The sequence below is a fragment of the Ovis aries genome, chromosome 3 (assembly GCF_016772045.2).
Source record: "Ovis aries strain OAR_USU_Benz2616 breed Rambouillet chromosome 3, ARS-UI_Ramb_v3.0, whole genome shotgun sequence".
In the NCBI taxonomy this organism is placed as follows: Eukaryota; Metazoa; Chordata; class Mammalia; order Artiodactyla; family Bovidae; genus Ovis; species Ovis aries.
In genome coordinates this window covers 220,465,545-220,493,394 of record NC_056056.1, presented here as the reverse complement: position 1 = coordinate 220,493,394, position 27,850 = coordinate 220,465,545, and the positions used below count along the sequence as shown (strand labels likewise).

At 59.2% G+C, this 27,850-nt stretch overlaps 1 protein-coding gene across 2 annotated transcripts; it reads left to right on the top strand.

The window, feature by feature from the left end:
• Positions 1–45: 45 nt before the first annotated feature.
• SULT4A1 (sulfotransferase family 4A member 1) lies at positions 46–27,850 on the top strand. 2 transcript variants are annotated; one of them, XR_003588952.2, is made up of 8 exons: positions 46–326; positions 14,389–14,519; positions 15,692–15,772; positions 17,461–17,587; positions 21,280–21,374; positions 23,427–23,565; positions 24,912–25,045; positions 26,343–26,453. XR_003588952.2 is itself a non-coding variant. In XM_027968186.2 (7 exons), the coding sequence occupies exons 1-7, from the start codon at positions 158–160 to the stop codon at positions 26,453–26,455; spliced, it is 855 nt and encodes a 284-aa protein (XP_027823987.1). In that variant the 5' UTR covers positions 46–157; the 3' UTR covers positions 26,456–27,850. The 2 variants fall into 2 exon arrangements, 1 of the variants encoding a protein (XP_027823987.1); XM_027968186.2 differs by lacking the exon at positions 24,912–25,045 and having other exon boundaries at positions 26,343–27,850.

Below are 27,850 nucleotides of genomic sequence, written 5' to 3'. Positions count from 1 at the left end.
GCCGGGCGGCGCCGTGACGTCACGCCTGCGGAGGAGCGCCGTGACGTCACGCCTGCGGAGGAGCGCCGCGCGGCGGCTGCGGGGCGGCAGGCTAGGGCGCGGGGCGGCGGCGGCGGCGGGGCTGCGGGGCTGCGGGGCTGCGGGGCCGGGCGGCGGCATGGCGGAGAGCGAGGCGGAGACCCCCAGCACGCCGGGCGAGTTCGAGAGCAAGTACTTCGAGTTCCACGGCGTGCGGCTGCCGCCCTTTTGCCGCGGGAAGATGGAGGAGATCGCCAACTTCCCGGTGCGGCCCAGCGACGTGTGGATCGTCACCTACCCCAAGTCCGGTGAGCCCTGCGCGGACCCCGCCCCGGCCGGCTCTGCGGCGCGCCGGCGTGGACGCTGCGGCCCGCGCGCGGGGAGGCGGGGGGCCGACCGGGGGTGGGGGGCCGAGGGCGGGGGCGCGATGCCTGGAGCCCGACAGGGCGGGGTGGGGGTGGTCGGCCCGGGGTTTGGGGGGAAACCAGGTGTTTGGAGGTTGAGCCCCCGGTGTCCGTGGCCAGGTGGCGTCCTGTGGGGATGGAGCCTTGTTTGGCGGCGGCAGCTGCCAGGCAGATAGGCCCAGGCCCGCCACCCTTCACTGCCTCCCCTCCCGATGTCCAGCTGGCTGTGTGACCTTGGACAGTCACTAAACCTCTCTGTTCTTGGGTTCGGTTCAGCCCTTTGATGAGCGCCAAGTCCTGGTGTTGATCTTGGGAAGGGGGTGAAACGGGGCGTCAGGGCTGTGTGCGTCCCTCATTTCCTGCGTGGGCACTGGCTGGGGGATGGGACTGGCCTGTGCCCAGAGTGCAGTGTCCGATGTGTCCCCCCTGATCCAGGGCCGCCTCCTTCACCCCGGTGTATCCTGGCTTCCGGGACCCAGGGCAGTCACATTTCCTAGCATTAGAATGTCGCTTTCATGACCGCTGTGTGAAGCCCAGGTGATCGTTCGCACTCCCACTGTATCGTGGGCACTGAGGCTCAGAGAGGGGAGGTTGCTTGCCCAAGGTCACACAGCTGATGAGCGGGAGGAGCTGCGATTTAAGGCCAGGCGGGTGTGCATGTGCCCAGGACCTGATGTAAGAGATTTTTGATGTAGTGCCTCTTCTGAGGTTTGTAGGGAAAAGGAGCAACTTTCCTGTTTGACATTCCTGCGGGTTTCCATTGTTGCCGCTGTCCTGAAGAGAGAGGGATTCACTGCTCTGAACCCAGACAGTGCAGTGCGTCTTTGGCCTGGTGTGCAGGGTGGCGGCCTTGAGGTCGTGTGGTCAGAGGATCAGGCTGGCAGATTGCTGGGAGAGCCTGTAAGCTTGGCTGTCCTTGCTGTGCAGGGCCCCAGATGCCCAGGGGTAGGCCTGGTTCTCCCAGGAAGGCGGAAGAACGGGCTTGTGAGTGGAGGGGTGGAGAGGAGTCTGGAGGCACTGCTGGGCTGTTTTTGGGAAGAAGGAAAAGGAAGTGTGGGGATTCAAAATTGGTCAGATTTTAGAGCCAGGGATATCATTCATATATATAAGACCCCCAGCAGGGTGTGGGCGGGACAGCAGTTGGCTTGCCTCCTGTTCCGTGGGATCACTGAAGGCTGAAAATGGCCTCCTGTCAGTTTAGGGCAGGGTCTGCCTACCTCTGAATTGGGAAAAATCTGGGCACCTCTGAGGATTTCGGAGTGGCAGATGGGCAGTTGTGGTTCTCTGTTACTCCCCTCCATTTCATGAGTAGGAGATGGTGGCTGAGAAGCTGGGCTGCTGGCAGGCTGGGGAGGCCCTGGGCATAGAGCTTGCTTGAAAGGCATGGCCTTGAAGCTTGTGGGGAGGCTTTAGACGGGCCTGCTGGGGTTCTGCAGGGACCTTGATGGGAATGAAGTGTTAGTTTAAGGAAGTTTTCTGGATAACCAAACCTCACATCTTGTTTGTAACTTGCATCTTTCAAAGATAAAAACATGTCCTTCTGAGTTTGCTCTCAGAAGGAGAGCAAAGATTGGCTCTTCCCTTCGGAAACAGAGAACCCAGCTCGGCCAGAGATCCTGGTGTGGGGTCCCTTTGCACACAGCCTGAAAGAGCCTCCTTTTCAAAGCTTAAAATTATTTTTCCCCTTACGGTCCTTCCAGGCCCTTACTGTTTCTCCATCTGCCCCCTGCTGGCTCCTTTTGCCTTTTACCTGCCGACTGGGCAGCCTGAGATGGCGCTAGTGGTTAAAAAAAAAAAACAAAAAAAAAAACCACCTGCCTGCCGATGCGGGAGACATAAGTTGTGGATTTGACCCCTGGGTCAGGAAGATCCCCTGGAGACAGGCATGGCAACCTCCTCCAGTACTCTTGCCTGGAGAATCCCATGGACAGAGGAGCCCACCGGGCTACAGACCATGGGGTTGCAAAGAGTCGGACACAACTGAACAACACAAACCCATTTTAAGGGCTTCCCTGGTGACTCAGTGGCAAAAAATCCACCTGCCAACGCAGGAGACTCTGGGTAGGGAAGACACCCCCCCTGCCGGAGAAGGAAATGGCAGCTCACTCCAGTATTCTTCCCTGGAGAATCCTATGGACGGAGGAGCCTGGCGGGCTACAGTCCATGGGGTCGCAGAGAGCTGGACACATCTGAAGCGACTGAGCATGCATGCAGCCTGCAGGGCAGCCTGAAGATGCCCTTGTTCGAACTGTGTGTGAGCCAGAGGGAGAGGACATTAGTAGCGCTCAGCTGGCGACCTGCCATGCTCCGTGCTCTGTCACTTGCAGAGGCCACTGTTCATCATGGCAGTGAGCTGTCTGCGGACCTCTCTGACCAGAGGTGGTCTCCATTTCAGAAGTCCGGCACAGAAACTCTGGGAGGTGAAGTGGCTCGCCCAAGCTCAAGTGCCTGGGACGAGTCTTGTTTGAGTTGACGGCGGGCCCGGGAGTGAAGCCGCAGGGTGTCACGGGTTTGTGTAGGCCAGTATCTGCTATTCCTTTTTTGCTTTCCTCCTGGTTCTTAACCTTCACCCAGTCCATCCTGCTTGTCCATGTCGTGGGATGGTGACAGGAAAAGTGAGAAGTTTTCTCAGGAAGGATGACCTTGCTGAGACCAGTGCTTCTGGAGGTCCCATGTCCTCGCAGGCCCCACCGCCTGTAAAGTTCATTACTCAAAATGATAACAGAGGGGCCTGAAGAATCAGTCCCCCAAATCTAGTTTTCACTCAACCAAAGATGGCACGCCCTGGAGGTCCTCTCCAGTGGCAGCTAGTGTGGCAGGAGGAGCTGCCTAGGGGGCAGGATCTGGGTTCCTTCCCACCCCCCACCCCACCCCAGGCAGTTGCCCTCAGGCGATTCCCCTGCTGTGCTTCTGCTCCCGGGTCCTTGGAGGGGCTGTTACTTTGAACGCAGGCCAGGTGTAGTTTGCCGTGGGCCCTCAAAGTGGTGAAGTGGCCCCTTGACGAGTCCCACGTGCCTGGTACTCTGCCGTGTTAATCCAGAGGCTCAGAGAAGGCACGGACTTGCTCAGAGTTACACAGCAGCTGAGGGACAATCAGGTCTGTCCTCTGCTCCGCCGCCAGTTTCGCCCCTGCCCCTATGGAGGAGGGAGCTGGACTCAGGCCCCAAGGAGGAGGGAGGATCCCACCTTCTCTCCCCTGCTCTGGGGTGGAAGTCTCAGGATGCTTCGGGGTTTTAGGGGTTTTGTCAGAGTTCTGAGTCCTGGGCCACGTGGACTTCAGGCGGCCGACTTCACGATTCCATTCCCTTCCCGTCCCCGCCTCCCTGCTTCCTCCTCCCCACCGGGAGTGGGTCTGCAGGAGGCTCTGGCTTGGACATTGAGGGCCTGGCTTTGGAGCGCAAAGACCTGCATGTGAGTGCAGCTGTGCTACTCACCTGCTGGCTGCCCCTGGGCAGGTGAGACCACCTGAGCTGTGCTGCCCTCGGTGGGAGAGGCTGCCTCGGCCCTTGCTGGGCAGCTGTGAGGGTGGGTGGAAAGATAAGCCGGGGCTCCTGCCTGGACCAGATGCACCCTAAGCAGAGGGCAGGGTGTCGTCAATGCCAGCTTTCACTCCCTGAGCACCCGCGGCACCCCAACCTTTCCTCGGGGCTGGGCATGCAGAGAAAAGTCCTGTTGGGTGCCTGTCTTCAGTGAGTGCTCAGCCTGCCGGGGGCCGGACAGTTCCAGTGTGGACCCCCGGGACCGCTTGGGTTCCCAGTGCCCAAGTCTAGGGGGTCGCAGTGAACTTGCAGGTGGCCCCAGGGCCCCTGTCCACCCCGCCCCTCTGGTGGGGAGCGTCTGATGGGAGAGGTCGCAACAGTCGGATCCTGCTTTCCTCCACAGTACTTCAGTACTTCTAGAACTTTTCTGTGTTTCTGACATTTGAGCTCAGGTGACAGGCTAGGACTGTGCTGTCTTAATACGGGAGCCTCTAGTTCCCAGGGGGGTATCGAAGTTTAAGGAATTGAAATAAAATTATAGAGACTCAGTTCCTCAGTAGCACTGGCCACACTCCATGAGCTCAGGAGCTGCACGTGGCTAGTGGTCATTGCGCTGGACAGCAGGCTTCAGCTGTTTCCATCCTCACGGAGGTCCTGCAGGATGGCACCAGTTTGCGCTGTGACCCCACGGTGGGAGCCCGTGGTGCCTTCAGTGTCCGGGACCCTCCTCGCTGTCCAGTGTTGATGGTCCTTCTTTCTTACAGCCTCTGGTCCCAGGGTCTCTCTCTCTCTTTAGTTGCTAAGTCGTGTCTAACTCTGCAACCCCATGGACTCTAGCCCGCCAGGCTCCTCCTCTGTCCATGGGATTCTCCAGGCAAGAATACCCGAGTGGGTTGCCATTTCCTTCTCCAGGGAATCTCCCTGACCCAGGGATTGAAGCCGGGGTCTCCTGCATTGCAGGTGGCTTCTTTACCGACTGAGCCTGAGGGAAGCCCAGGGTGTCTGGTGTTAAATCCAATCTTGTCTGGGCGGCATCGGTTCCCAAGGCTGTGGAGATCACGTGGGCTCTGGAATGTGCTCCTTGGCTCGGCCTGGGCATCCCCGCTCCTGGTTTTTCTTTCCTTTGGCTCTCACCCGTCTTGAAGTGCACCCCCGTTCTCTGGTCACTGATGGGGGGACGGGAGAGCCTGGCCCAACTCCAGCCCTGTCCCTGTGTGACTTCAGTTTGCTCTTGAAAAATGAGAGGGTTAGACCTGATAGGTTCATCTTTAGTCTTAAGAACCCTCTGGGGCGGGGAGGCCCACAGGCCACAGCCTAGATGATCTTTGGCTGAGAGCGTCCCCAGGCCCGGGAGATGGGCGCAGGGAGTGTTGTGAATGCAGCCCTCAAGGAGCTCACACAGACACTGGAAAGCCAGGCTCCTAATGCTGACAGCTGCCCAATGGGCCAGGGTGCTCGTTCTCGGGGGTCAGGTAGGGGGCCCAGGAAGAGGGGCTCCGAGGAGGAGGGTTTCAGGGGGGCTGCATGGAGGAGGTGGCGGGACCTGGCTGTGAGAGTTGGTGGGGCCTCCCCGTCCATCGTGTTTGAGCCTCGGAGCAGCTTCGTGTTCTTCGTTGTTGCCTCTCTTGAATAGAAGCAGGCCCCCTGAGGGGCAAGGGCGGTGTCAGCGCCTGAGGATGCAGGTTTGACTTGCAGACGGTGGGGAGGAGCCAGCCCCAGGGGAGCTGGACAGAGGGACAGCGGTGACCTGGCCTCAGTTCTGGGCTGGACGCTCCCAGGTTTCCAGGGATGGTTATCATGTTCTCCCAGCCTGGGGAGGAGACTGGCCTCAAATACAGATCCAGAAGCAGGCTAGGAAGTTTTGGGGGAGGAACTCACCACCTGCCCTAAGCTCACGTTTGTGCCAGGATCGGAGTTGGCATCCCTGCCTTCCAGCTCCGGGGTGATGAGTGCCCCCCAGCGAGCACCTGCTCACCCGCCTCCCTGAGGATGTCCCCGGAGGTCTGGTTCCAGATGACTTGTCGCCTTCCTGTGTCCTTCCCCTCCCTCTCCCTTGCCTCCTCCCTCTTCTTTCCCTTTGCTCTGACTCCAGCTGCTCACCCATACTCGAGAGGGCTTGGCTTTGGGGAAGGAGGTGGCTGGTCCCAAGAGGCGGGGTTGGCTGGGGGAGCAGCCTTCTCATCACCGTATGAGACCTGGAATGAAAGCCTCCAGAGGAACCCACAAGGTCTGGAGGAAGATGGGAGCAGGGCCAGCGGGACGAGAATCTGCTGATACCATGGAATTACGAGGAGGCCCCGAGCCCACTCTGAGCTTCAGGGTCTCATGGGGCTCCTCACCTCTCCTTCCTCCGAGGCAGTGAGGACTGCTCTGCCGTTCCCTGCCCCCACATGCACCTCGGTACTGTGCTTCTGTGGCTCCACCACCCAGGAAGTGCTCAAACCTGCCCACCCCTCTCAGCCCCCCTGCGGTCTTGGGAGCCTTCCTGTCTCACCTGGACTGTTGTGTGGCCTGCCTCCTGGGTTCACCTTTCACTCTGCAGCCAAAGTGACCTCTTAGGAACGCAAGACCACGCCCCTGAGGGTTCGCTCTCTCTCCCAACTCTGCCATGGCCTTCAGGCAGTGGTGAAGTCCACCCCGGGGCCGTCCTCTGGTGGTCAGCTGTCCTACCCCTTGCTCACCAGCACGGTGAGCACGCATGGCTCTCCCTTCGGGAGCAGCCTGGCTCCCTCTCTCTGGGGTGCTCCTGCCCTCCCTTCCCTTCCTCTCCTTTTCCCTCCCTCTCGATTACCCGATGTGGACCTCTGTTTCCAGAACGCCTCTCACCTGTTCACTGTGGGACTGAGCGTCCTCCTGTGCCTCCCCCTGCCACCTTTCAGGACTTCAGAGGTGCCACGCTGTTGTCTGCTGGCTTGCATTGCTTCTGGTGAAAAGTCAGCTGTGATTCTTTGTTCCTTTTGGAATGGATCCTTTTTCCCCCCTTCTGGCGGCCTTCGAGATGTCCTCTTTATCTTTGGTTTTCAGTGCTTGGATATGAGGTGTCCAGATACATGTATTTTTTAGGGGAGAAGGATGCCTATTCCGCTTGGGCTTCTCTGAGCGTCTCAGTGCTGTGCTTTGATGCCTTTCCTTATTTTGGAAGAATTCTCAGTCACCACTGCACCTATTTCTGGTGTCCCGCTCTCTCTTCTTTTCAGACGCCAATTACACGTTAGACAGTTTGATACGGTCCTATAGCTCTTGGACATTCTATTTTTTTCACGCTATTTTTCTCTTTGTGTCTCAGTTTGGGTAACTTCTGTTGGCCAGTCTTCAGGTTGACTGATCCTTCCACTGTGTCAGGTATACTGACGAGCCCACTGAAAGCGTTCTGTATTTCTGTTAACCGTGTTTTTCTTTTCTCTCTAGCATTTCCATCGTGGTTTGCATCTCTCTGCTGAAATATTCATCTGTTTACGCTTGTTGTCCGTCTTCTCCATGAAATCCTTCAACATTTGAGTCAGGATACTTTAATATTCCCTGAGTCTGATTCTGTTGATTGTTTTGTCTCCTGACTGGGATTTTTTTGTTTTTTGTTTTTTGATGTGTACCACTTTTTGATTGGATGCTGGACACTGTGCCAGCATTGGAGGCAGGAATCGTTTGTATTGATGCTTTGAAATCAGCCTGTCTCTTCTTGGCAGGCTGTTAGTGTAGGCAGTGAGTCAGTCTAGTAGGAACTGGGCTGTGTTTGAATTGTGTTATCACTCTGGTCACTTGAGTGACCACTGGTGTTAACTCCTGTAGCACCGCCTCGTGCTCCACATGGCGAGGGAGGTGCTGAGTGTTCAGAGGGTCTTTCCTCAGTGTTCCTGTCCTGTTGCTGTTCAGTTGCTATGTTTGGACCTACTGGTTAGCACACCAGGCTTCCTCCACTGTCTCCCGGAGTTTGCTCGGATTCATGTCCATTGAGTCAATGATGCCATCTAACCATCTCATCCTCTGCTGCCCCCGTCTCCTTTTGCCTGCAGTCCTTCCCAGCCCTACCTTCAGCATTTGGTCTGAATCTTAAGAGGGGTTTCTCCCTACACCCTGTCCCCTCCCTCAAGGGTGGACAGCTGGTACTTGTTGCTCTGTTACTGGCTGAGAAAGGAGGGTTTTGAGGGCATTGCCTGGTCCAGCTGCAGCCTTAGGTAGGCTCTGGGTTTCTTGGTCTTGATGGAACTTACTCAGTGATGCCCTCCAGTGGCTGCCAACTCTGCCTTGATGGTGGGTCTTGTGCGGGAAAGAGTCTCGCATCCCTCTTTCTGCATTTGGGGTCTTCAGACCCCTGGGACGGGCTTCTGCCCTGCCCATGGAGCCAGAGTTCTTTTCTTTCACCCAGTCTCCAGCCATGTTGGGTCTTCACCAGCACCCGGGTGGGTGGGGGGCAGCAGGTTTTGCTGCCCCTCCTCCAGTGGCTTAACGCTTTCTTCCCATAGAGGAGAAGGGTTCCAGGAGGTTTTCTGTTTTCCTGGGGGAGCTGGACTGACCCCAGCTGTGGCACCTTTGTGTCCAGTGCCTGCAGAGCGCCCGCGGGGTGGGTTGAGCACAGGTGCTCGTCGCTGCGTCTCCTCAGACCTCTTTACGTGATGACCGGAAGTAGGAGGCTCCGAGCCCCTGGGAGGGGGAGTGCAATGACTGTAGGTTTCAGAAGCTCAGTATTAGCTAACTTAGCAGCTAGAGAACCTAATGCCAGGAGGGGAGGGCAGCAGGTACGTGGACCCGTTCACTGCAGGGCCTAGGAGTCGTACACTGCGCCCCTCGGAGGAGTTTGAAGGCAGGAGGCTGTTGCAAAGACAGGCAAGTTTCTTTGGGGGAAGTGGGTCCAGAGAGGTCGTGGAGTTGGGACTGTCACACACAGCAATAGGCTGGGATACAGTGCTGAGTTGAAAATGGACATCAGGTGAAGACCACAACCTCACCCTCCTGCTCAGCTCTCCTGGGATGCCTGCGGTCCCCCGGGGCAGAGAGTAGAGGCGTCTCCTCTGGAGAAATTGACCCCAAAGTGAAGACTTAGAAATGCTCCCACGTGGGCATCTGCTGTCATAGTCGTGAGGGTGCTGGGCTGGGCTGCACTCGCGCATATGAGGCCCTGCGGTCAGCAGACGCGTCCACCGCAGAGAACTGTGACCTGGGGCTTGTTCTCACCTGTGGGTGGACTCAGGGTCTCCAGATCTTAGCATCTCCAACAGGAAGGACAGAGGCCTGCCAAAAGAAGACAAAAAGCAGCAAGAGGCACTCAGCGGAATCCAACACAGTGTGCAGAGCAGAAGAAAACCTGAAAGAACCACCCCTGGCGCTCTTGATTCTGCTCCACTGTGAGAGTGAAGGCAGGTACATTCTTGGTGAAGAAAGCAGCCACACCAGGAATGAGCAAGTAGGGATCCTGAAAGAACTGTTGGAATTAAAAACATTGTAGCTGAAATTTTAAAACTCAGCTGTGAGGTTTGGATGGTGAAGCAGAGGAAATGTCCTGGAAAGTGGAACAAAATTGTTACAAATTGATGACAAGTGGGAGCGAAGAGGTAAGAAAAGTAGAAGGTCTCAGAGTTCCAGAAAGAGGGAAGCGAGATCGGGAGAACTGGAAGTCAGGATTTCCAGACTGGAGCTTGAGTTAAAGGCCCCCTTGTGCCTGGATGTGTCTCCAGGCACCGTGAATAAGAGACCGGGCTGAAGCACTTAACTGTGAAATTTCAGAGGAGATTGCAAAGCTTCCAGAGATAAGAATGGGCCACATTCAAGGGACGAGGAACCAGGACCTCAGAGTTCTCAGCACAATGCTGGCAGCTGGAAGATGGGAACAGTGCATTCAGGGTCCCCAGCCTGGAACCCCATACCCAGCTCAGCCAGCCGTCCCGAGCCAGGTAGAAGCAGGCGCTTGTCGTCAGGCTCCAGCTCATAGAGGGTGGGCTCTGCCGCCGTGCATGCAGACACCAAGGGGCACACGGCTAGAAGATTGGGTCCCTCCAGCCCCACGGAGACGCAGGGAGACATTTGTGGGGCGCCGGGGGGCAGGGCACGACCCTCAGAGATTCATGGGGTTAGAGCACAGCCCCTGCATTTGGCTGTGTGGGGAGTATTTGCCAGGACTTATTATCCAGAGTCGGGCAAGGAATTGTTAATAGGCACATAAAACAGTGAGCAAGCAGGCAAAGGAGACAGTCTCGTATGAGCAAGGAAACGTTACCACCACACGCTGTACTTTGGATTAGACCAAGAATTGTGCCAAGACCGCGTCGGGGAGAGAAGCCTGTAGGAAGGAAGGCGGCTCGGTCAGCAGTCAGTAACCCATCAGAACGTACAGATGTGAAATAACGGTGTAAGCACGTCAGAAACTGGAGGGTAAGAGAAGAATCAGCAGGGCTTTGCTGTGTTCACAGGAGTGGGGTGGGGAGGGACGTGAGATTTCTGACTTCAGTCTTTTGACTCTTTTTACAATTTATTTTTGACTGTGCTGATTGCCCTTGCTGCGTGCGGGCTTTCTCTAGTTGCGTTGAGTGTGGGGGGCTCTTCTTCCTTGTAGCTCAGACTTAGCTGCCCCTTGGCTTGTGGCGTCTTCCCGGACCAGAGATCGAACCTGCGTCCCCTGCATCGGCAGGTGGGTTCTTAACCACTGGACCACCAGGGAAATCCGCTCCTGACTTTTAGACCAGGTATACACGTGTGATCTTAGGTAAAGAATAAAAATGAAAGGATCAGAATTCCAAAGTTTCCCAGCCCCAGGATCCTGGCGCCTAGGGGTCCAGTTCCGACTGGTTCCGACCATAGCATGCTGGTCTGTCCTGTCCCCAAGAGTTCTGGTAGGAATCTTGACGGGCTGCACCCCAGCCATCGCCAGGGAGTTCCACCCAAACCTCAGTGTTCTCTGCCGATCAGAGTCACTGCCACCGCCTCGGAGCCGCCGGGGAGCAGTTTCCCTGCCGTCAGCAGAAGCGCGCCTGTGAGCCATCGACTCGCATCTGTTGACTTGAAAATGAGCTGCCGGAAAGCGTGTGGCTCGTGTTACTCCCGCCTGGCCAGTCCCGCGTATCCCTGGGTTGAAAGCCTGGCTCTTCTCCACCTCACCTTGAATTTGCTGGGCAGTGGGCTGGCCTCCTAGGCACCTCTCCCCCCGGGGGATCAGACACAGAGGGGTGGCAGGGAGGGGGCTGAGGCCTGGCTTCACCCCCGCCTGCTTTTGCCATCCTGTCTGGGTGGCCGGCTGTGGCCCCCGTGCTCCCCAGGGGTACTGGGGAGGCTGTCCGTGCAGGGCTGCGGTTCCCGCCACTCCAAGCGTTGCTCTCCCTTCCCCAGCTCTGTGACCTTGGCCCAGAACCTGAACCCCGAGCTTCTTTATCCACCCTGGGGGTGCTTGTAGACCCTGCCTCGGCCATGGCGGGCCTTGCCCCCGGTGTCACCCATCAGCCCATCTTCGTGGGAAGGCGGCCTGGCTTGAGGTGTGAGGAGGCTGGGGTGTTTCCAGTGTGAGCAGTCCAGGTGAGCAGTGCAGTGCCCACGGGTGTTAGGGGATGTGACCTGGGGCGGCAGGAGGCGGGGGTCCAGCTTCTCCCTGGTGTCCAGAACGGGGTGCAGCCTCGCAGACCACCTTGGTGTTAGTGCTGTGAGACCTGTGCTGGCCTCCTGGCCCCCCAGAATGACAGGTAGTACCTGGGTGGTTCTGGGCCACTGAGTTGTTGGTAATTGGTTACAGCCGCTGTAAAAACTAGTAATACGATGCAGCCTCGCTCCCTGTGCACACGAGCTGCCCCCCGTCAGCTCCCCAGAGGTGCCCAGAGCGTTGTGTGCAGCTGAACAGGAAGCCCAGGTCACCCAGTGCCCCCAGGGCTGGGGAGACTTGGAGGGTCCAGGGAGGCCTCTGAGTGGTGGCCCAAAGCACAAGTCCAAGGTGACTAGGCAGAAGGGCATCCCGTGGCAGGCCTGGGCCCTGGGTGCTGGGTGCAGGGGGTGGTGGAGAAGGGTGGCCGCAGCAGAGAGGGTCAGAGTGGGGGAGAGGAGGCCGCAGGCTGAGCAGGACTGTGTCCCTGGGCGTGAGAACAGCCGGGCCACAGTAGCCAGGAGGGTGGGTGGACGGGCTGGGCAGGGTGGCCTCTCGGCGGTGGGACCTGGAGGCGCCAGTGGGCAGGGCAGGCGCCTGGTGGCTGCCTGCAGGGCCAGTGTTTGGACTTCGGCTGAGGGGCTTTGTCTGGACCCGGGTAGTGACTCTCTGGTAGAGTCATCATCCCCGATCATTCTTTTCTGTGGTGGTTTGGTCACATCCGGCCGGCTTGGGGACACCGGGGCCGTTGCCTGAGCTGGTCCTGTGTCTCCCACTCCCCGTCCTCCCTGGTGCCCGGCAGGGGCATGGTGCGCCCTCCTGAGCTGGAGACGGGAGTGCCAAGTGGTGCTCCACCAGAAAATGGACTTATAGGGCTGCCCTGGAGAGGGGGCTGCGAGGGACAGGCTGCAGAGAGCTTCCTGTGGGCTCTAACAAGGCTGGCCTTCCGGCGCAGCTCCTTAATGGAGGCACGGATGGAGCTTGTGAAATTGCTGTGTCGACGCTGATGTTAGAAGTACTAATGTGCAGAAATGGCTGTCTGGGTCATGCCTGTGGGGGCTGCTGGGGTGGGGCGGGAGCGCTAAATGCAGCTCCTGAAGAACTCCTTGGCGGTGGTCTAGTCACCCAGTCGTGGACTGCAGCCCGCCAGGCTCCTCTGTGCATGAGATTTCCCAGGCACGAATACTGGAGTGGGTTGCCATTTCCTCCTCCAGGGAATATGCCCAACCCAGCGATCAAACTCACATCTCCTGCAGTGCAGGCAGATTCTCTACCACTGTACCACCAGGGAAGCCTGAAGACCTCCCTGGGAGGAAACTGCCCACGGTCTGATTTCTAAGGGTAACCCCCCAGTTCCCACCCCCACTCTCCCCGCCTGCCCCCACCCAAGTGCAGCTGCCTTGAGCTGCTGGGTGGATGGGCCTCACCAGGAGGAAGAGGTGGATGGGGGCCACACACTGGCGCTGTGACCTTGGGCACCATCAGGCCTCAGGAACCTCCCCTCTAATGGGGGCGATGGTCCCTGCGTCTCAGGTTGGAGGGCGACCACAGCCGCAGAGCAGACTCCCTTTGGCACCTCGCTCACTGTGCTCAGCACCGTGTCTGGACCCAGCCCTGCCGGGTGCTGCAGCCCTTTGCGGCTCCTGTCGTCCAAGTCCCGGGGCTGATTCATTCATCCTGCTGCTCACCGACGCTTCCGCTGCTCCCAAGGCTTGCTCTTCTGAGGAGCGCTGCAGGGCTGTCCTGCTCTGCGCCTCTCAGCGTGGTCCTGGCTGCTGTTGTTCCTCAGCTGCCCAGTCGTGTCTGACTCTTTGCGATCCCACGGACTGCAGCGCACCAGGCCTTTCTGTCCCTCACCATCTCCCAAAGCTTGCCCAAGTTCATGTCCATTGCATCAGTGATGCCATCTCATCCCCTGATGCCCTCTTCTCCTTCTGCCCTCAATCTTTCCCAGCATCAGGGACTTTTCCAGTGAGCCAGCTGTTCACATCAGATGGCCAAAATACTGGAGTTTCAACTTCAGCATCAGTCCTGCCAATGAGTATTCAGGGTTGATTTCCCTTGACATTAACTGGTTTGATCTCCTTGCTGTCCAAGGAACTCTCAAGAATCTTCTCCAGCACCACAGTTTGAAGACATCAATTCTTCGCTCTGCCTTCTTTACAGTCCATCTCTCATAACCGTAGGTGACCACTGGGAAGACCAGAGCCTCAACTACAGGGACCTTTGTTGGCAGAGTAATGTCTCTGCTTTTTCAGCACACTGTCTAGGCTTGTCGAGGTTTCCCTGCCAAGAAGCAAACGTCTTCTGATTCCATGGCTGCAGTCACCACCCGTGGTGGTGTTGGAGCCCAAGCAGAGGAAACCTGTTACTGCATCCGCCTTCTGCTCCTCTGAGTAACTGCAGGGCTGTTCTGGCCCATGTCTCTTGGTGCTGTCCTGGTACATTTCTTGTTACAGGTCAAAACCACAGACCCGTGTTTTGGTTTAGTATATACCAGGAGATGTGGTTTTCATTGTAAATAATACTTGACTGGCCAGCCATTCCCCTGGACCCTCATCACTCCTGGGTATATGGAAATTCAGGTTCTGGAAGCCCAGGACTGAGATCACACGCTCATCACAGTCCTCTAGTCCCTGAGGGAGGCAGGCACCGGGCGTCCTGTTCTCCCCTCATGGCGGTCTCGAGAAATCTGTCTGCATTCGGTGCCGACAAGACAGGAACTCAGAAAGGCCGGCTGAACCACAGTCACCCCGAGAGGTGGCATTGAGGCATGCAGTGTTCCTCCACTAGACTCAGGACACTGCTGAGACCTCCCTGCAAAACCTGGAGCCCTTCAGTCCTTTCCTGGGGCGGTTGGTGCTCCCCCAAGAGTGGGCCTGGCCCTCGGGCTTCCCTCCAGGCGCCCCCTCACCAGCTTCTCTCCCTCCAGGCACCAGCTTGCTGCAGGAAGTGGTCTACTTGGTGAGCCAGGGGGCCGACCCTGATGAGATCGGCTTGATGAACATCGACGAGCAGCTCCCGGTCCTGGAATACCCACAGCCAGGCCTGGACATCATCAAGGTGGGCTCGGGGCAGGCGTCACAGCCCACGTGAGCCCCTTGGGGGCCTTCCTGTGGTTGCTCCTGAGGGGTTCCTGGGGCCCCTTTGGTTGGAAGGAAAGCAGCGAGCTCCTGGGACCCCAGGTGGCCGGCAGGGAGAGACTGCCGGCCTGAGCTGGTGATGATGACCCTGGAACCGAACCAGAGGGTGATAGGGGGTGACTTCGAGGAGGAAAGGAGGCAGCTGCCGGGAGTAGGGGGGCAAGATGGGGGTGAGGGGCCCCCTCCTGTGGTTCATCCTGCCTGTTGGGGGGACTGGGTAGGATGTGTTTGCATCATAAATACTTGGTGCCAAGAGTGAAACAAACATCCCTGAGTCCCGTCTGGCCCACCCCTCATGTTATCTGGTTTTTTTCTCTGCACCCTCCCCTCTGCCACCTCTCAGTTCAGGCCTCACTTCCCGCGTGGCTCCCCTGTCCATTCTCCTGTGAGATGGGCATTCTGAAGCTCTGAGAGCACCCCCACACCCCCAGGTCAGTGTTCGCATTGCTGCCGGCCGAGCCCCACTGTGGAGCTGGGTGGGTGCCCACTGCTGGCGCCCTGCTCCTGGCCTTGCGGTCCCGCCCAGAGCTGAGCTGACCCTGTGATGTCAGAGCCCTTACAGCACTTAGAGCCCACAGGACAGGAAAAGCGAGGGTCCTGGTGGTCGAAGGGTGGCCCCTCTGGACAGGAGCAGCGTGGACGGGCTAGGGCCTGTCGGCGGGGACCCCTGAGTCAGAGCCTGGGGGTGGAGCGCTGGCTGATGGAGGGGCCGGGCGTGGCAAGGCACCGCGGGGGGCCCTGCGCTGAGACCACTGCAGAGCCCAGCGGCCCTCCTCCCTGAGCTTCTGTTTCCTCTGTGGCCCTTCATGGCCCGTCCTGCGGCCGCTCTTGGCCGCTCCAGGCTGCAGCCTGCCCTCGTGTCCTCTGAGCAGACCCTTGCCGGTATACTTAGACTCAGGCTGTGGGTGCCTGTGTCTGGCTCATGTCTGTCCCCCAGGGTCCAGCCTGGGCAGGGCTGGGGGTCATATCTTGGGGAGACGTTTCTGGGGCAGGGGTGCTGGTCCTGACTCGTCCAAGGACCCATAGGGCCCAGGGCCCGTCAGAAAGTCTGCGTGTCCTCCTCTGACCGCCTCCCCTCTCTGCCCGCCACAGGAACTGACATCTCCCCGCCTCATCAAAAGCCACCTCCCCTACCGCTTCCTGCCCTCCGACCTCCACAACGGCGATTCCAAGGTAACCCTGGATCCCCACTGCTCCCAACCGCTTCCTCCTCCTGGAACCAGGGACCCGTGTGCCAGTCCAAACTGTGGTCTGTCACAGGCACGAGTTCCCAGAGAACCTTGGTGGGGTGGGACCCCCGGAGAGACGTCCTGGAGCCTTGTCGCTAGTGTTTTATATCCATGTTGCTTACCTGGGTTCTTCCTCACAGTTGAACTTGACCAGCCAGGGCTCAGCCTCTGCCTGTTTGAGACCTAAGGACTCACGGCTGCTTTCACTGTCTGCTTTTTTTCTGTTTCCTCAACTGCATGAGATGTTGGAGACCTATAGTTCTCATCACCAGGAGGGTCAGGACCATAATTTTTCCGTCTTCTGCTGATTTTAAAGTAGATCTAGAGACACCGCAGCGTTCATAGCAGCCCAGTGTCCAGGCTGCGGAAGCACCCTCAGTGCCCGTCCCCAGATGAATGGGCATGAAAGGTCTGGCGGGTGTGTGCAGTGGGAAGCCATTCAGCCGTAAAGAGAGAAGGGGATTCTGCCATTTGCAGCAGTGGGGCTGGACTTGGGGGGCGTTAAGCCAGACAGAGAGGGACAAATACTGTTCGGCATCACTTTATGTGATTTTTTTCAGTGGAATCTGAAAAACTGCAGCAAACTAGTGACTGTAATAGGAGCAGCCAGACTCAGAGATGAAAAGGAAGCCAGTGGCTACCAGTGGGGAGAGGGAAGGGGCAGGGCAAGGCAGGGATGGGGGCCAAGAGATACAGACTATTGCAGAAAATGGACATGGACTTGAGCAAACTCTGGGAGACGGTGAGGGACAGGGAGGCCTGGCGTGCTGCAGTCCATGGGGTCGCAAAGAGTCGGACACGACTGGACAAGTGAACCCCAGCAACAACATGTATAAAATGAGCTACAGGGGTACATTGTACATCATGAGGAATACAGCAAGTGTCTTATATAAAAGGAATATACTCTTTACAAATTTTGAATGACTGTATTTTATACACGTGATATATATAATACTGTATATCAGCTATCAGTTCAGTCACTCACTGACTCTTTACGACCCCATGGACTGCAGCACTACAGGCCTCCCTGTCCATCACAAATTCCTGGAGTTTGCTCAAACTCATGTCCATTGAGTAGGTGATGCCATCCAACCATCTCATCCTCTGTCGGCCCCTTCTCCTCCTGCCTTCAATCTTTCCCAGCATCAGGGTCTTTTCCAAGGAGTTAGTTCTTCACATCAGGTGGCCAGAGTATTGGCGCTTCAGCTTCAGCATCAGTCCTTCCAGTGAATATTTAGGACTGATTTCCTTAATGATTGACTGGTTTGATCTCCTTGCAGTTCAAGGGACTCTCAAGAGTCTTCTCTAAAGTGTCAACTGTAGTTTAATAAAAAAAAACAAAAACAAGTAGTGCTAGAGGACAGAAATGTGATTAAACACGCAAGTAATTGTCCTAGCTGATGCTGCCGTGTGGACAGGAGTCCATCTCTGCTGAGACAGGGCAACGGTGAGAAGGTATTTGGTCCTGGCGTGTGAAGGGCTGGCCTCGCCTGGGTAACGGGATAGGAGAGAAGCTTGTAGGTCAGTGAAACCTGCTTGGGGTGGCCTTCCTGGGCCGGAGGATTGCAGACTAACCTCCTCCGTGTGCCCGCCTGTGCCTCCTTCCTCCCCCTGCCCACCCCGCCGCCGCAGGTCATCTACATGGCCCGGAACCCCAAGGACCTGGTGGTGTCTTATTACCAGTTCCACCGCTCGCTGCGGACCATGAGCTACCGAGGCACGTTCCAGGAGTTCTGCCGGAGGTTCATGAACGACAAGCGTGAGTGTCTGCGTGGCGCCCCCGCGGGGGTGCTGCCCATCACCCCAGGGCTGTGACGGCCACGGGGCCGGCCTGCTTCCCTGCTGGCGGGCAGTGGAGCGCGGGCTGAGGGGGGCCAGGAAGTCTCTGCCAGGCCGAGCGGGCATCCGACGCCGAAGCCCATGTCTCTCCCCACACCCCTGTGGTTCTGAGAAGTCCCTCAGTTAAAAGCATCCGTATCCCTGCCTGGATTCCAAGCTGTGAGAAGTGGCCTAGATCCGCCCCGTTATTGGTGCCCGAGGCCAGCGTGGAGGCTGCGGCTTCGTGTGAGGGCCCTGGGCCTTCAGCTGGACTTGAGGGTCAGGCTTGAGCCACAGGCCGGTGTGGCAGGTGGGGTTCACTCCGAGGGAGGGGCGGGACAGTGCTCTGGGCAGGAGGCTTGTTCCCAGGGGAGAGGCCTGAGCAGGGGCTAAGCATGCCCAGGGCCCCTCCATCCGTGTCTGCCACCCCCCACCCCCGGGGAGGAGTGGACCAGGGAGGGAGCTGTCCCCTTGGCCGTGGGGTTGGTTCTGGTCCTCCACCTGCCAACCCTGGCTTCTCTGCACACCTTGCTGCTTAAGACTTTGCGCCCAGGAAAGTTTTGAAATTGATTAAGTCCGTCTGGAGACTCTCCTGCATATACACTTCCTGTTTTATTTCCCAGCTCAGGAAACCCTCAGCCTGGTTGTCCATTCGTTGTCCGGCCCAGGCAGGGCAGGGTTTCTGCAATGAGATTACGTGGCAGGAGCAGGATAAAGTGCATAGAGGCAGTACAGGAGCGCAGCACCCCAAGTTTACATGGGACCTGGGGTGGCTGAACTGGAGCCTGGCTGAAGACCAGACCTCCTGAGTGAGCTCCCCACAGTGTCTGAGGCCCTCTCTTTGCTGCCCTTGCATCTCTGCTTCAGCCTAGCCTGGGGAGGAGGGGCCCCGGATGGGAAGGGACAAGTGTAGGGCCCCAGTGCTGTGCCTTAAGGCCCTGAGGACCTACTGAAGGCCTCTGTTCAGCCTCCCTTCCCCCAACCCATCAGCTGGCTTGGGCCCCTCCTGGTCTGTCAGGCGTTTGGTTCCCAGAGCCGTGTTTTAAGTCCTGGTTTGCGTTCCCGCCTTTAAAGCGTCCACCAGCACGGGAACACCACCACTGCAAATAGTGGGTGTCCACCGCATTCACACTGCCCCCTGCGCAGGCCAGAGGGGTTGTAAGTTATCCAGTACAGGCCCCTCCACCTCGTGAAGGCCACGTTACTGTCCAGCACTGACGTTCAAGGCTGTACACGCTTGCTGTGGTCCCCCAAAGCCGCTGCACCCAAGCACCCAGTCCTGTTTATTCCCCGCTCTGAGGAGGCTTGCCTTCTCTGTCCACGGTGCTGAAGAGCTTGAGTGCTGTGCAGAAGAGGCAGTGAAACTCGCTGTCTGTCCACTGCCAGCCAGGGCGCACTGCCCCGAGGCCTGTGTCGGGGGTCGTGACGCACACATTACAGGGCGGGAGTTGGGGGGGGACTGGCCCCGAGTGCCAGGGGACAGGAGTAGGGTGGAGGAGTGCCTGCATCCCCCGTCTTCTCGGCCTCCCTGTCCCCGAGTCGCCCCCCACCCCTCTGCCACCCCATCCTCAGGCCCTGGTTGTCTGTCTGTGAGTGTTCTCTGGGAGGGTGGGGGTGTTCTGGTCTCCCATGTCCATGCCCAGTGCACCGTTCAGTCCTAGGACGCCGGTCTGCCTGCCAGCTGTGGGCCCAGACTTGGGAGCGTCTGCTCAGGGCCCCCAGGGTTACCAGCCTGCCAGCGAGTTGGTCAGGTCCCTTCCTCCTCTGGACTCGCCCCCATGCTCAAGATCGGGACGGCTGGCCTGGCCCTCATGTCCTTCCCTGTGCGTGGGTCTCCTCCCGGTGTGGGAGGAGCAGGGATGTGCCAGGCCGACGGGAGGGTGCGAGACCTGGAGTCTGAAACCTTGGCTGCGGGAGACCGGGCCAGGAGGGCCAGGGTTCATCCGGCCGCGGGCCCAGTGAGGCCTTTGGCTGTAGCCTGCGCTGTTGATTCATTTCTGCCCACTCACCCCCATCCCCTTGCAGAGCGCCCCCTTCCTTCTCCATAAATGGCCTGAAGAGGGCCTTCTGCTCTGCTCCACTCCCCCGCCAGTGCCCCCCTGACCAATACCTCCACTCCCAGGACCCACGTCTGGCTGTGGGCCTAGGCTGCTGCTGCGCCGTGCCTCGCCAGCAGAATGGCAGACTGCTGATGCATTGGGCTGGCAGGGTTGGGATCCCCATGTGCCAGCCTTGGTCGTGCAGGTATGCATGGCTCTGGCACTTGGGGGACTTCAGTAGTACACATGGGACCCCCACTGCGTCCCACCAGAGAGGACACACAGCGATGCCCCCGCTGGTCCCCAGGGGCCGAAACCTGTACCTGCTTCTCTGGGGGCAGCAACCTAGCGGTAGGGGGGTGGGGGGTGGGGCGCAGGTTCTGTCGTCATGCCGTTCACAGAGGAGGAGGTGCAGACAGGTTCAGGGCCTGCTCCGTCTCACAGCCAGTGAGGGTGTGAGAGGCCGGCTGCCTCTGATCCAAGTCCTCGTCCTCTGCCCTCCTGCCTGGCCACCGTCTGATGGTGCTGTCTGCCTCGGACCCCGCCCACCTGTGCCCCCCCCCTGCTTCTCTGAGGCCCCTTAGCAGCCCCCTGCCCTGCTTCCCGCCCAGCCCTCGCGGATCGCTCCAAGCTTGCCTGGCATGGGAGGTGCCTGCCCCAGGCCTTGGCGCTCCCTCCCAGCGCTGGCCACTCCCGTGTGGCCGTCGCCAGTGTCCTTGGGCTTTGCCGTCAGGCTGGGAGCTCCTCTGGCCTTGGGCTGTGTGTCGTGTCCTGGGGTTCGGGAGGTGGATGCGTGCTCAGCTAAGTGAGGGCCCCGGCAGTGTGGCCACCACTCTTGACTGGCCCCTGCTATCCAGCCAGACCTGCTTTCCAAGGCCCCACCGGCCCAGGGTCCCCCACGTTCCCTGGCCGAGACCTCCCTCTGGTCCACCCGGAAGCCCCCTTGGAAGCTGCCTTCACAGTGAGGGGCGCCAGTGTAAACCAGTGGTGAGAACCCGTAGGTTTTACGAAGAACGCTGTGAAGCGGCCTGGCCACACTGACTGGTACATGGGTCCCCCTGTGGCCATGGGACCCCAGCCCCAGGCCACAGCCCAGAGAGTCGTGGGACACGCTGGCTGTGCTGGTGTGAGCTCACGTGTTGGGACGGCCCGCTGCCCCTCTTCGTGCAGCGCCTCCCGGTCCTGCCTGGGTTTGCGGTGTGCGGGCCTGGCGGGCCCCACGTCTGCTCTGTCTAGAGTGCCGCGCCCCACCCCACCCCACCCCACCCCGAGCTCTTGTCTTCCCGACTGCAGACCAACTGGCCCTGGGCCAGCTCCTCTGGGTGGCCCTCTCTTGCGGTCACCACGTGTCCAAGAAGCTCCTGGAGCCGGCGTCTGCACACCCAGGGGACGGCGGCCTCCCTGCTCAGGGTCGGGCCTTGGGTGTCTGGGAGGTGGGGCGGAGGCCAGTGGACGGGAGTGGTGGGGCAGGCGGCCAGGGGGCGTGTGGCTGCCGGAGGAGCTGGAGCTGCGTCGCAGCTGCTGGGCAGAGGACTGAGCCGCCATCCACGCGCCCGTCCCTCCTGCGACCTCTCCTGTCCCCTTGTGTCCACAGTGGGCTATGGCTCCTGGTTCGAGCACGTGCAGGAGTTCTGGGAGCACCACATGGACTCGAACGTGCTTTTCCTCAAGTACGAAGACATGCACCGGGTGAGTGCCTGGGGGGGCGCCTGCGGGGGCGTGTCCTGAGGGCGTGGGTGCCTCAGGGGCGTGTCCTGAGGGGGTGGGTACCTGGGGGGCGTGTCCTGAGGGGTGGGTGCCTCGGGGGCGTGTCCTGAGGGGTGGGTGTCTCAGGGGCGTGTCCTGAGGGGGTGGGTACCTGGGGGGCGTGTCCTGAGGGGTGGGTGCCTTGGGAGTATGTCCTGAGTGGGTGGGTACCTGGTGGTGGGTGCCTCAGGGGTGTGACCTGAGGGGGTGTGTCCTGAGGGGTGGGTACCTGGGGGACATGTCCTGAGGGGGTGGGTGCCTCGGGGGCGTGTCCTGAGGGGTGGGTGTCTCAGGGGCGTGTCCTGAGGGGGTGGGTACCTGGGGGGCATGTTCTGAGGGGTGGGTGCCTCTGGGGCGTGTCCTGAGGGGCAGGTCCCTAGGGGGTTTGTCTTGAGGGGGGGTGTGCCCTGGTGGTTAGGTGCCAAGGGGCAGGGGTGATGCTCCAGGCTCCGGTCGGTCCCACAGTGGAGCCCTCAGGGAGGGTGGGGCCTGCAGTGCCTGGTCATCAGGGGTGTGTCTGGGACCCCAGGGTTCCAGGTGGGCCCAGAGCCCTTGACAGAGCTTCGCCTCCAGCCCATGCAGGCCCCCAGTGGCCTGGGCCGTGCGCCGCTCCCAAGTTAGGGGTGGCCTGCAGTGCTTCCGAAAGGTCTATTTATTTTTATGCTTCGACGGTGGTGGAGCACCACCCAGCACCCTGTCCAAGGTGAGGGGACCAGCTTGGGGTGGCCGAGTCTGCGTTTCTCGTCCAGGCTGTCTGTCTGTCTGTGGGGGGCGGGGAGCTGGTTTGCAGGCTGCTGACCACCCGGCGGGTGTGTGCTGGTGTCTGGCCTCTGCTCCCTGGGGCACGTTCTGGGCAGCGTGTCCGCCGTCGCATGTCTGTCCATCCACTCAGGGCTACGGGCATTTGGGCTGTTCCCATTCTGGGTAACTGTGAGCAGAGTTCTGTGGGCGTTCCCGTGTCTGGGCGGACACTAGTTGTCTTTTCATCTTTTTTTTCCTCTACCTCTGTGCTGGGATGGCGGGGGGGGGGGGGTGCTTGGGGCTCCAAGGCAGGGTGGGATGAGGAGCCCGCCTGTCCAGCTGCAGACGCAACTGTAGGGCCCAGTGCCAGCTGGCAGGTTCCTCCCAGCGCCTCACTTTTGAGTCACTTAGTATTTCATCCCGAGAGAGCAGGGCGTGCAGTTTACAGAAAACTTCAGAGCTGAAACACAGCCCTGTGGCCCGCTTCTCCAGACTCGCCCGGAGGCTGTGTCTGCCTTGCAGGCCTGCGGGAGAGGAGACAGCCTCTAACATTCTTCTCACGTGGCCCAGCCACCGCCGGCCGGTGTTTGGTCTGCCAACAGACAGCCCTGGCTATGGGCAGGACACTGGACATGGCGAGGCTGGGGCGGAGGCCGCGAGAGGCTTCAGTGTTTCCTGGGGCAGGACATGGGCATGGAGGGGCGGGGCTGTGTGGTGAGCAGGTGGGCAGGGCCCCTCGGAGACGGTGAGGCAGCGGTAGCTGTGCCGTCGGCAGTGCCGGGGTGCCGGGGCCCACAGACGGCTTCGCGTCAGCGTAACGAGCGTTACCGAATCTTCACAGTGAGCCAGGTTCCCTGCCCCGCGAGGTGGGCAGGCCCTGGGGCCCCAGGGTCCCCCGGGGCCTCCTCAAGGCTCTCCCGAGTGCCGTTTGGGTTCCAGCTGATGGCGTGGAAGGAAGGGGAGAGCGAGCTGGTCCTGCCCCTGGCACAGTGCCCAAGCGCCTTCCTTTACTGCTTGCTACTTTTGGACATGGCCGCCGCGACATCAGGGTCTGCTTCCAGATTCCCAGAGGTCCGGGGCGGGAGCTAAGCGGCCTCGGGCGGTCTCCTAACCCGGATCCTTATTTCCTGAAGATTGTGGTGTCCGGTTTGTCTCGAGGAGTTGAGTCAGGCCGTGCATGAAAGGTCCCCCGAGTGGTGTTCCGCAAAGGCGCCGCCTCTGACGGGCTCGCGCGCCCCCCCCCTTGTCTTCCAGGACCTGGTGGCCATGGTGGAGCAGCTGGCCAGGTTCCTGGGGGTGTCCTGCGACAAGGCGCAGCTGGAGTCGCTGGTCGAGCACTGCCACCAGCTGGTGGACCAGTGCTGTAACGCCGAGGCCCTGCCCGTGGGCCGGGGTACGTGCCGCCCGGCCCCTAGGGCCCCCGCCCCCTCCCTGCCGGCGTCCTCACGCTTTCCAGGCCCCATCCTCCCCCTCCCCGGCCCCGAGTCAGGGTTCAGCCTCATATCTCCAGAGCCTTCCGTTCCCCAGGGGGAGCGGAAGAAGGCAACCCAAGAAAGGGCCACTGAGGATCCTGGAAGCCCCTGCTGCAGTCAGCCTGTGACCCTGCACAGGGTGCAGAGTTCACGGTGGGGCGGCTGCTGGCGGGGGAGTGTCTCAGGCTCTTTGGGCAAGAGGTTTTCAGGCAGACACCTCCTCAGACGTCCCCCAGCCTGGCAGTGGGTTTGGGGCTGTGGAGTTGAGGAGCACAGAGCGTGCACACAGCTTCCTCGAGCTCCAGCGGGCTCTAGGGGTCTGTGTGAGCAAGGGCGTCTCCCTCTGTTCCCCAGGGGAGGCAGCCACACAGGTGAGGTGCAGCGCATCCCAGGGAAGGGGTGTGTGTGTGTGTCTGTGGTGTATGTGCTATGTGTATATGTGAGGGGTGTGTGTGCGCACACGGGGTGTGTGTGTGTGTGTACGCATGTGAGAGAGTGACAGCAAGCAGGAAGTGCAGACCTCTCCAGGGCTGGCCGGGCAGCTGTCACAGAGGCCAGCACGCCCTCCCGGCCCGAGAGCGGGGTGCTGGGGGTGGAGCCGTCTGCGGTGCGGGCAGGCGTTCCCACAAGAGTCCTCCCGAGGTCCACGGGGGCTGCTCTCTGTGCCCCGAGGGCTTGTGCTCTTTGCAGCTGCTTCACGGTAGACGGCCCAGGCATTCACATCCGCGGCACCTCAAATCATGGCCGAGGCTGGTTCCTAGCTCCCAGGTCGGAGGGGAGGGCTCGGGAATGGCACCGGGCTCCACGAGCAGCTGCCCAGAGGGGAGAGAGGAGCTCCTCCGTGGCCTGCCGGGCTGCTCTGGCCCTTTGTCCTCCCTGTGCGGAGCGCTGGTTGGGTTGCCAACCCATGTGGCTCCTAGGCTGTCCTGAAGGTCAGGCGGTTGGGCGCCTTCCTGTCAAGGCAGGCGGGCCACTCTCCGCGAAGACGTTAGTAAACGAGCCACGTCACCCTGCCTTTTATTTCCTGGCTGCATCTTCACGAATGTTTATAATTTAAGATTTATTTGCTCTTTTTTAGTTTTGCGTTTGCTGTGTTTTGTTACCCTTGGGTGTGACCTTCTCCAGAAGCCCCCCTTCCGGCTCACTCGTGTGGTTAAGAAGTGTCAAGAGCATACTGCATGCACAGATGCTTCTTCCGCTGTTTGCTTTTATCATCGTTTACCTTGGTTTTGCTTTATTTCAGTTCTTCGGTTTTGTTTTCTTTTAGCACATTGCCTCTTTGCTCGGAAGACCTCCTTGCGTTGGTGAGAATGCAGGGGCTTGAGTAGCCAGCTGCATTGCTTAGATTTGATTCATGTCACAGCATAAATTGCACTGTCTTGAGTCCAAATCCTAAACCAGGTGGGTGACTCCTCTGACGAGCTCTCGGCTGCCTCAGCTGAGAAAAAAAAACATATGGTGTGGTGGGTCTAGAGCTTGTAATTCTGACCCTGAGGTGTCCTTAGAGGGTAGCAAGAACAGTCTCTTGTTTCTTTTCCTCTCCATCACCAGCATATAATTTTTCATCACCGAAGAGAAAATCCGTATCACTTTGGATCTGTTAGCTCAGTGTTTGCAGGGTTGCAGTTTCATACATTAGGTCCTGCCAGGACAGGGGCGACTGTTAATAGCGCAGCTTAATGAGAGATGCTTGCTGGGACGGTCAGAGCTCTGCCGTCAGAGATGCCGACGGTGAACAGAATTCTAGGCGAGCATCTCAGTGCCCTGAGGCCGGTGTGTAAAAAGCTTGGCCACAGTGCTCTGGGTGACGCACTCACTGCAGACGGGAGGGCAGGAACCTGCTCCTGACTTCCTCACAGTCACCATTCATAGTGACCAGAACCGAAGATCTTGTAGTTAAGGGAAGTGGGTTCAGCAGTTTTCGTGATTTTGATCTCTCTCCCTTCACAAAGAAGGGGAAGGCCCGTGCCGGCCCATCAGTTTGTCGGCTCCAGGCCCCTCATCTCCTGCAAGGGGTGGGCACAGGGGGTCTGATCAAGCCTCAGTGGACTGTCACTGTGATAGAGCAGCCACGAGGGCCTGGGTGGGACTGATTTTGGTGTCGAGTTGGGAGCTCTGATGGTTTTATTCCCTGTCAATTCTCCCCTGATGTCACACGGGCAGGCTTCTCAAAATCCCCACCCTTAACCTGGCCCTGGCAGCTCCCTGCCCACCATGAAACATTCTGCCTTTGTGGGGATGATTTTCGGTTTCCCTTTAAAAATTCTCCAGAACCAACAGCCGCCTTGGTGGAGCTGTTGAGCTGCGTGAGTAGTGGTGTCACAGAGCACACAGATCCCACGTGGCGCCTGAACCGCAGACCCGGGCCACGGACACTGCCCGTCCTCGGGGATGTTGGGACTCACACGCCTGCTCTGCCTGGTGCTGGGGGCCAGTGGTGGATGGGCAGCGCCTCCCCAGGGCCTCAGCTCTGCACATTTCTGGTCCTGGGTGAAAGCATACCAGGACGGCCAGACTCAGGGAAGCGGGCTCAGCTAGCCTGTGGTTCACACGGCCGTCGTGGTCCCCACGGGACAGGTTCAGAGGGGTCCGGGGATAGGTCTGGAACCTTCCAGGTCCCTCTCCCCAGCTCCCTGTGGTTTGGCAGCTGGGCTGACCGCCAGTGAACTCAGCACGCCTGCCCCTGTCTGTGTTGCAGGAAGGGTCGGGCTGTGGAAGGACATCTTCACTGTTTCCATGAACGAGAAGTTCGACCTGGTGTACAAGCAGAAGATGGGGAAGTGCGACCTCACGTTCGACTTTTATTTATAATATCAGCAACCGCACACTTGCATGCTCACAGTACCCAGATACTATAGCTCAGAGTCCCGTTTGCACTCATTTGTTCCTTGCTGGACAGACTCTGGAAGTGAGACCCCGGGGGAGGGAGGGGACATGGCCGGAGAAGCTGGAGAAAGCGGGTTTGAGTTCTGATCCAGAGCAGCTGTCTCGCCTTTGAAGTCTAAAACGTCCGCCCACAAAGATGGCGATTCTGCTGGACCACGTGTCCCGTCTGTTAACATATGCAACCAGAGTGTCTGCCTTTATTACGACCCACACTACGTATTGGATTTTATAGAGCTTTTCACTGGAAACCTGAATAAATGTCAGTAAACCAAATAAAAGTTCATTTCCGAGGGGCTCGGGAGAGCCACACCCAGGTGGTAGGAAGCGCTCAGGGTTGACTTTATTTTATTTTTTTTGTCATTCACACGGCACAGCCATTCGGTCCTCCCCTGGTGAGGACCGGGGTGAGGCTGGGGTTGGGGGCCCTAGTTTCCCCGGTGGCTCTCAGTTCTCAGCAGCCGCCCTGAGTTGCAGCAGGAGCTGTTCGCAGGGCGGGGGGTGTTTTCAGAGGCTGCCCTCGGACCAGCGGCCCCGAGGCCGACGCAGAGGACCCGGAGGGGTGGGCATGTCATGCGGTGACCCAAGAACGGCCCCCTACCCCCACCCCCCACCCCAGCAGAGACAGAACCTGCTCAGAACCTGACTTTTTGTTCCACGGTCTTTGATTCCCTGAAGCAGAAACCTGCTTATGTTGGCAAACAGATGGCTTGATAGTACTTTCTAGAACTCCTGGGTCTATACCTACTGTTCATTGTTGCGTCTGGGCCTTCGGCTCTCAGCCCCAGAGACCCACCGAGTGCGTGTGGCGCCCCGTCTTGGCCCGGATGGCCCGGCGGTGTCGCCTTGGTGCTGCTCCAGGGCCTGGAGGCGGGGGTCCGCCCTGCCCCGCCTCCTGCTTCGTTTGCTGGCCCACGGCAGGCTGGAGGAGTGACAAGAGGCGGTGGGCGAGCTGCAGGGCTGATCGACCTGCACGCGTGTCGCCGCCCCTGTGCACCGGGCTGTCCTGGCTGTCCGTGGCTGGAAAATGCCGGGGGTGGTGGGGCCAGAGTAGTCGCCTCCTCCGTGGGAGGGTCTGTGCTGAGAGCGGACGCGAGCGCTTCAGTCGTTTTGTCGAGGAGGGCAGCCTGGATGGGGCAGGTGGTCCTCGGCATTGTGCAGTGGGCTTGGCAGCACCTCTTTTCTGTGTATCTGCGAGGGTGGCTGCTTTCTGTGAAATTTGTTTTCTATTTTTCTATTTTTAGTACTGTATGGATGTTACTGAGCACCACGTGTGAGACTTCTCTGTGCTTGCTTGCATCTGTAATAAAGACATATCCCATG

Bases quoted from the DNA above. Each gene is read 5' to 3' on its own strand.
- SULT4A1 (XM_027968186.2), top strand. From the start codon at position 158: ATGGCGGAGAGCGAGGCGGAGACCCCCAGCACGCCGGGCGAGTTCGAG. The intron at 327-14,388 runs GTGAGCCCTGCG...CTCTCCCTCCAG, and splicing joins CGTCACCTACCCCAAGTCCG to GCACCAGCTTGCTGCAGGAA. The intron at 23,566-26,342 runs GTACGTGCCGCC...TCTGTGTTGCAG, and splicing joins GGCCCTGCCCGTGGGCCGGG to GAAGGGTCGGGCTGTGGAAG.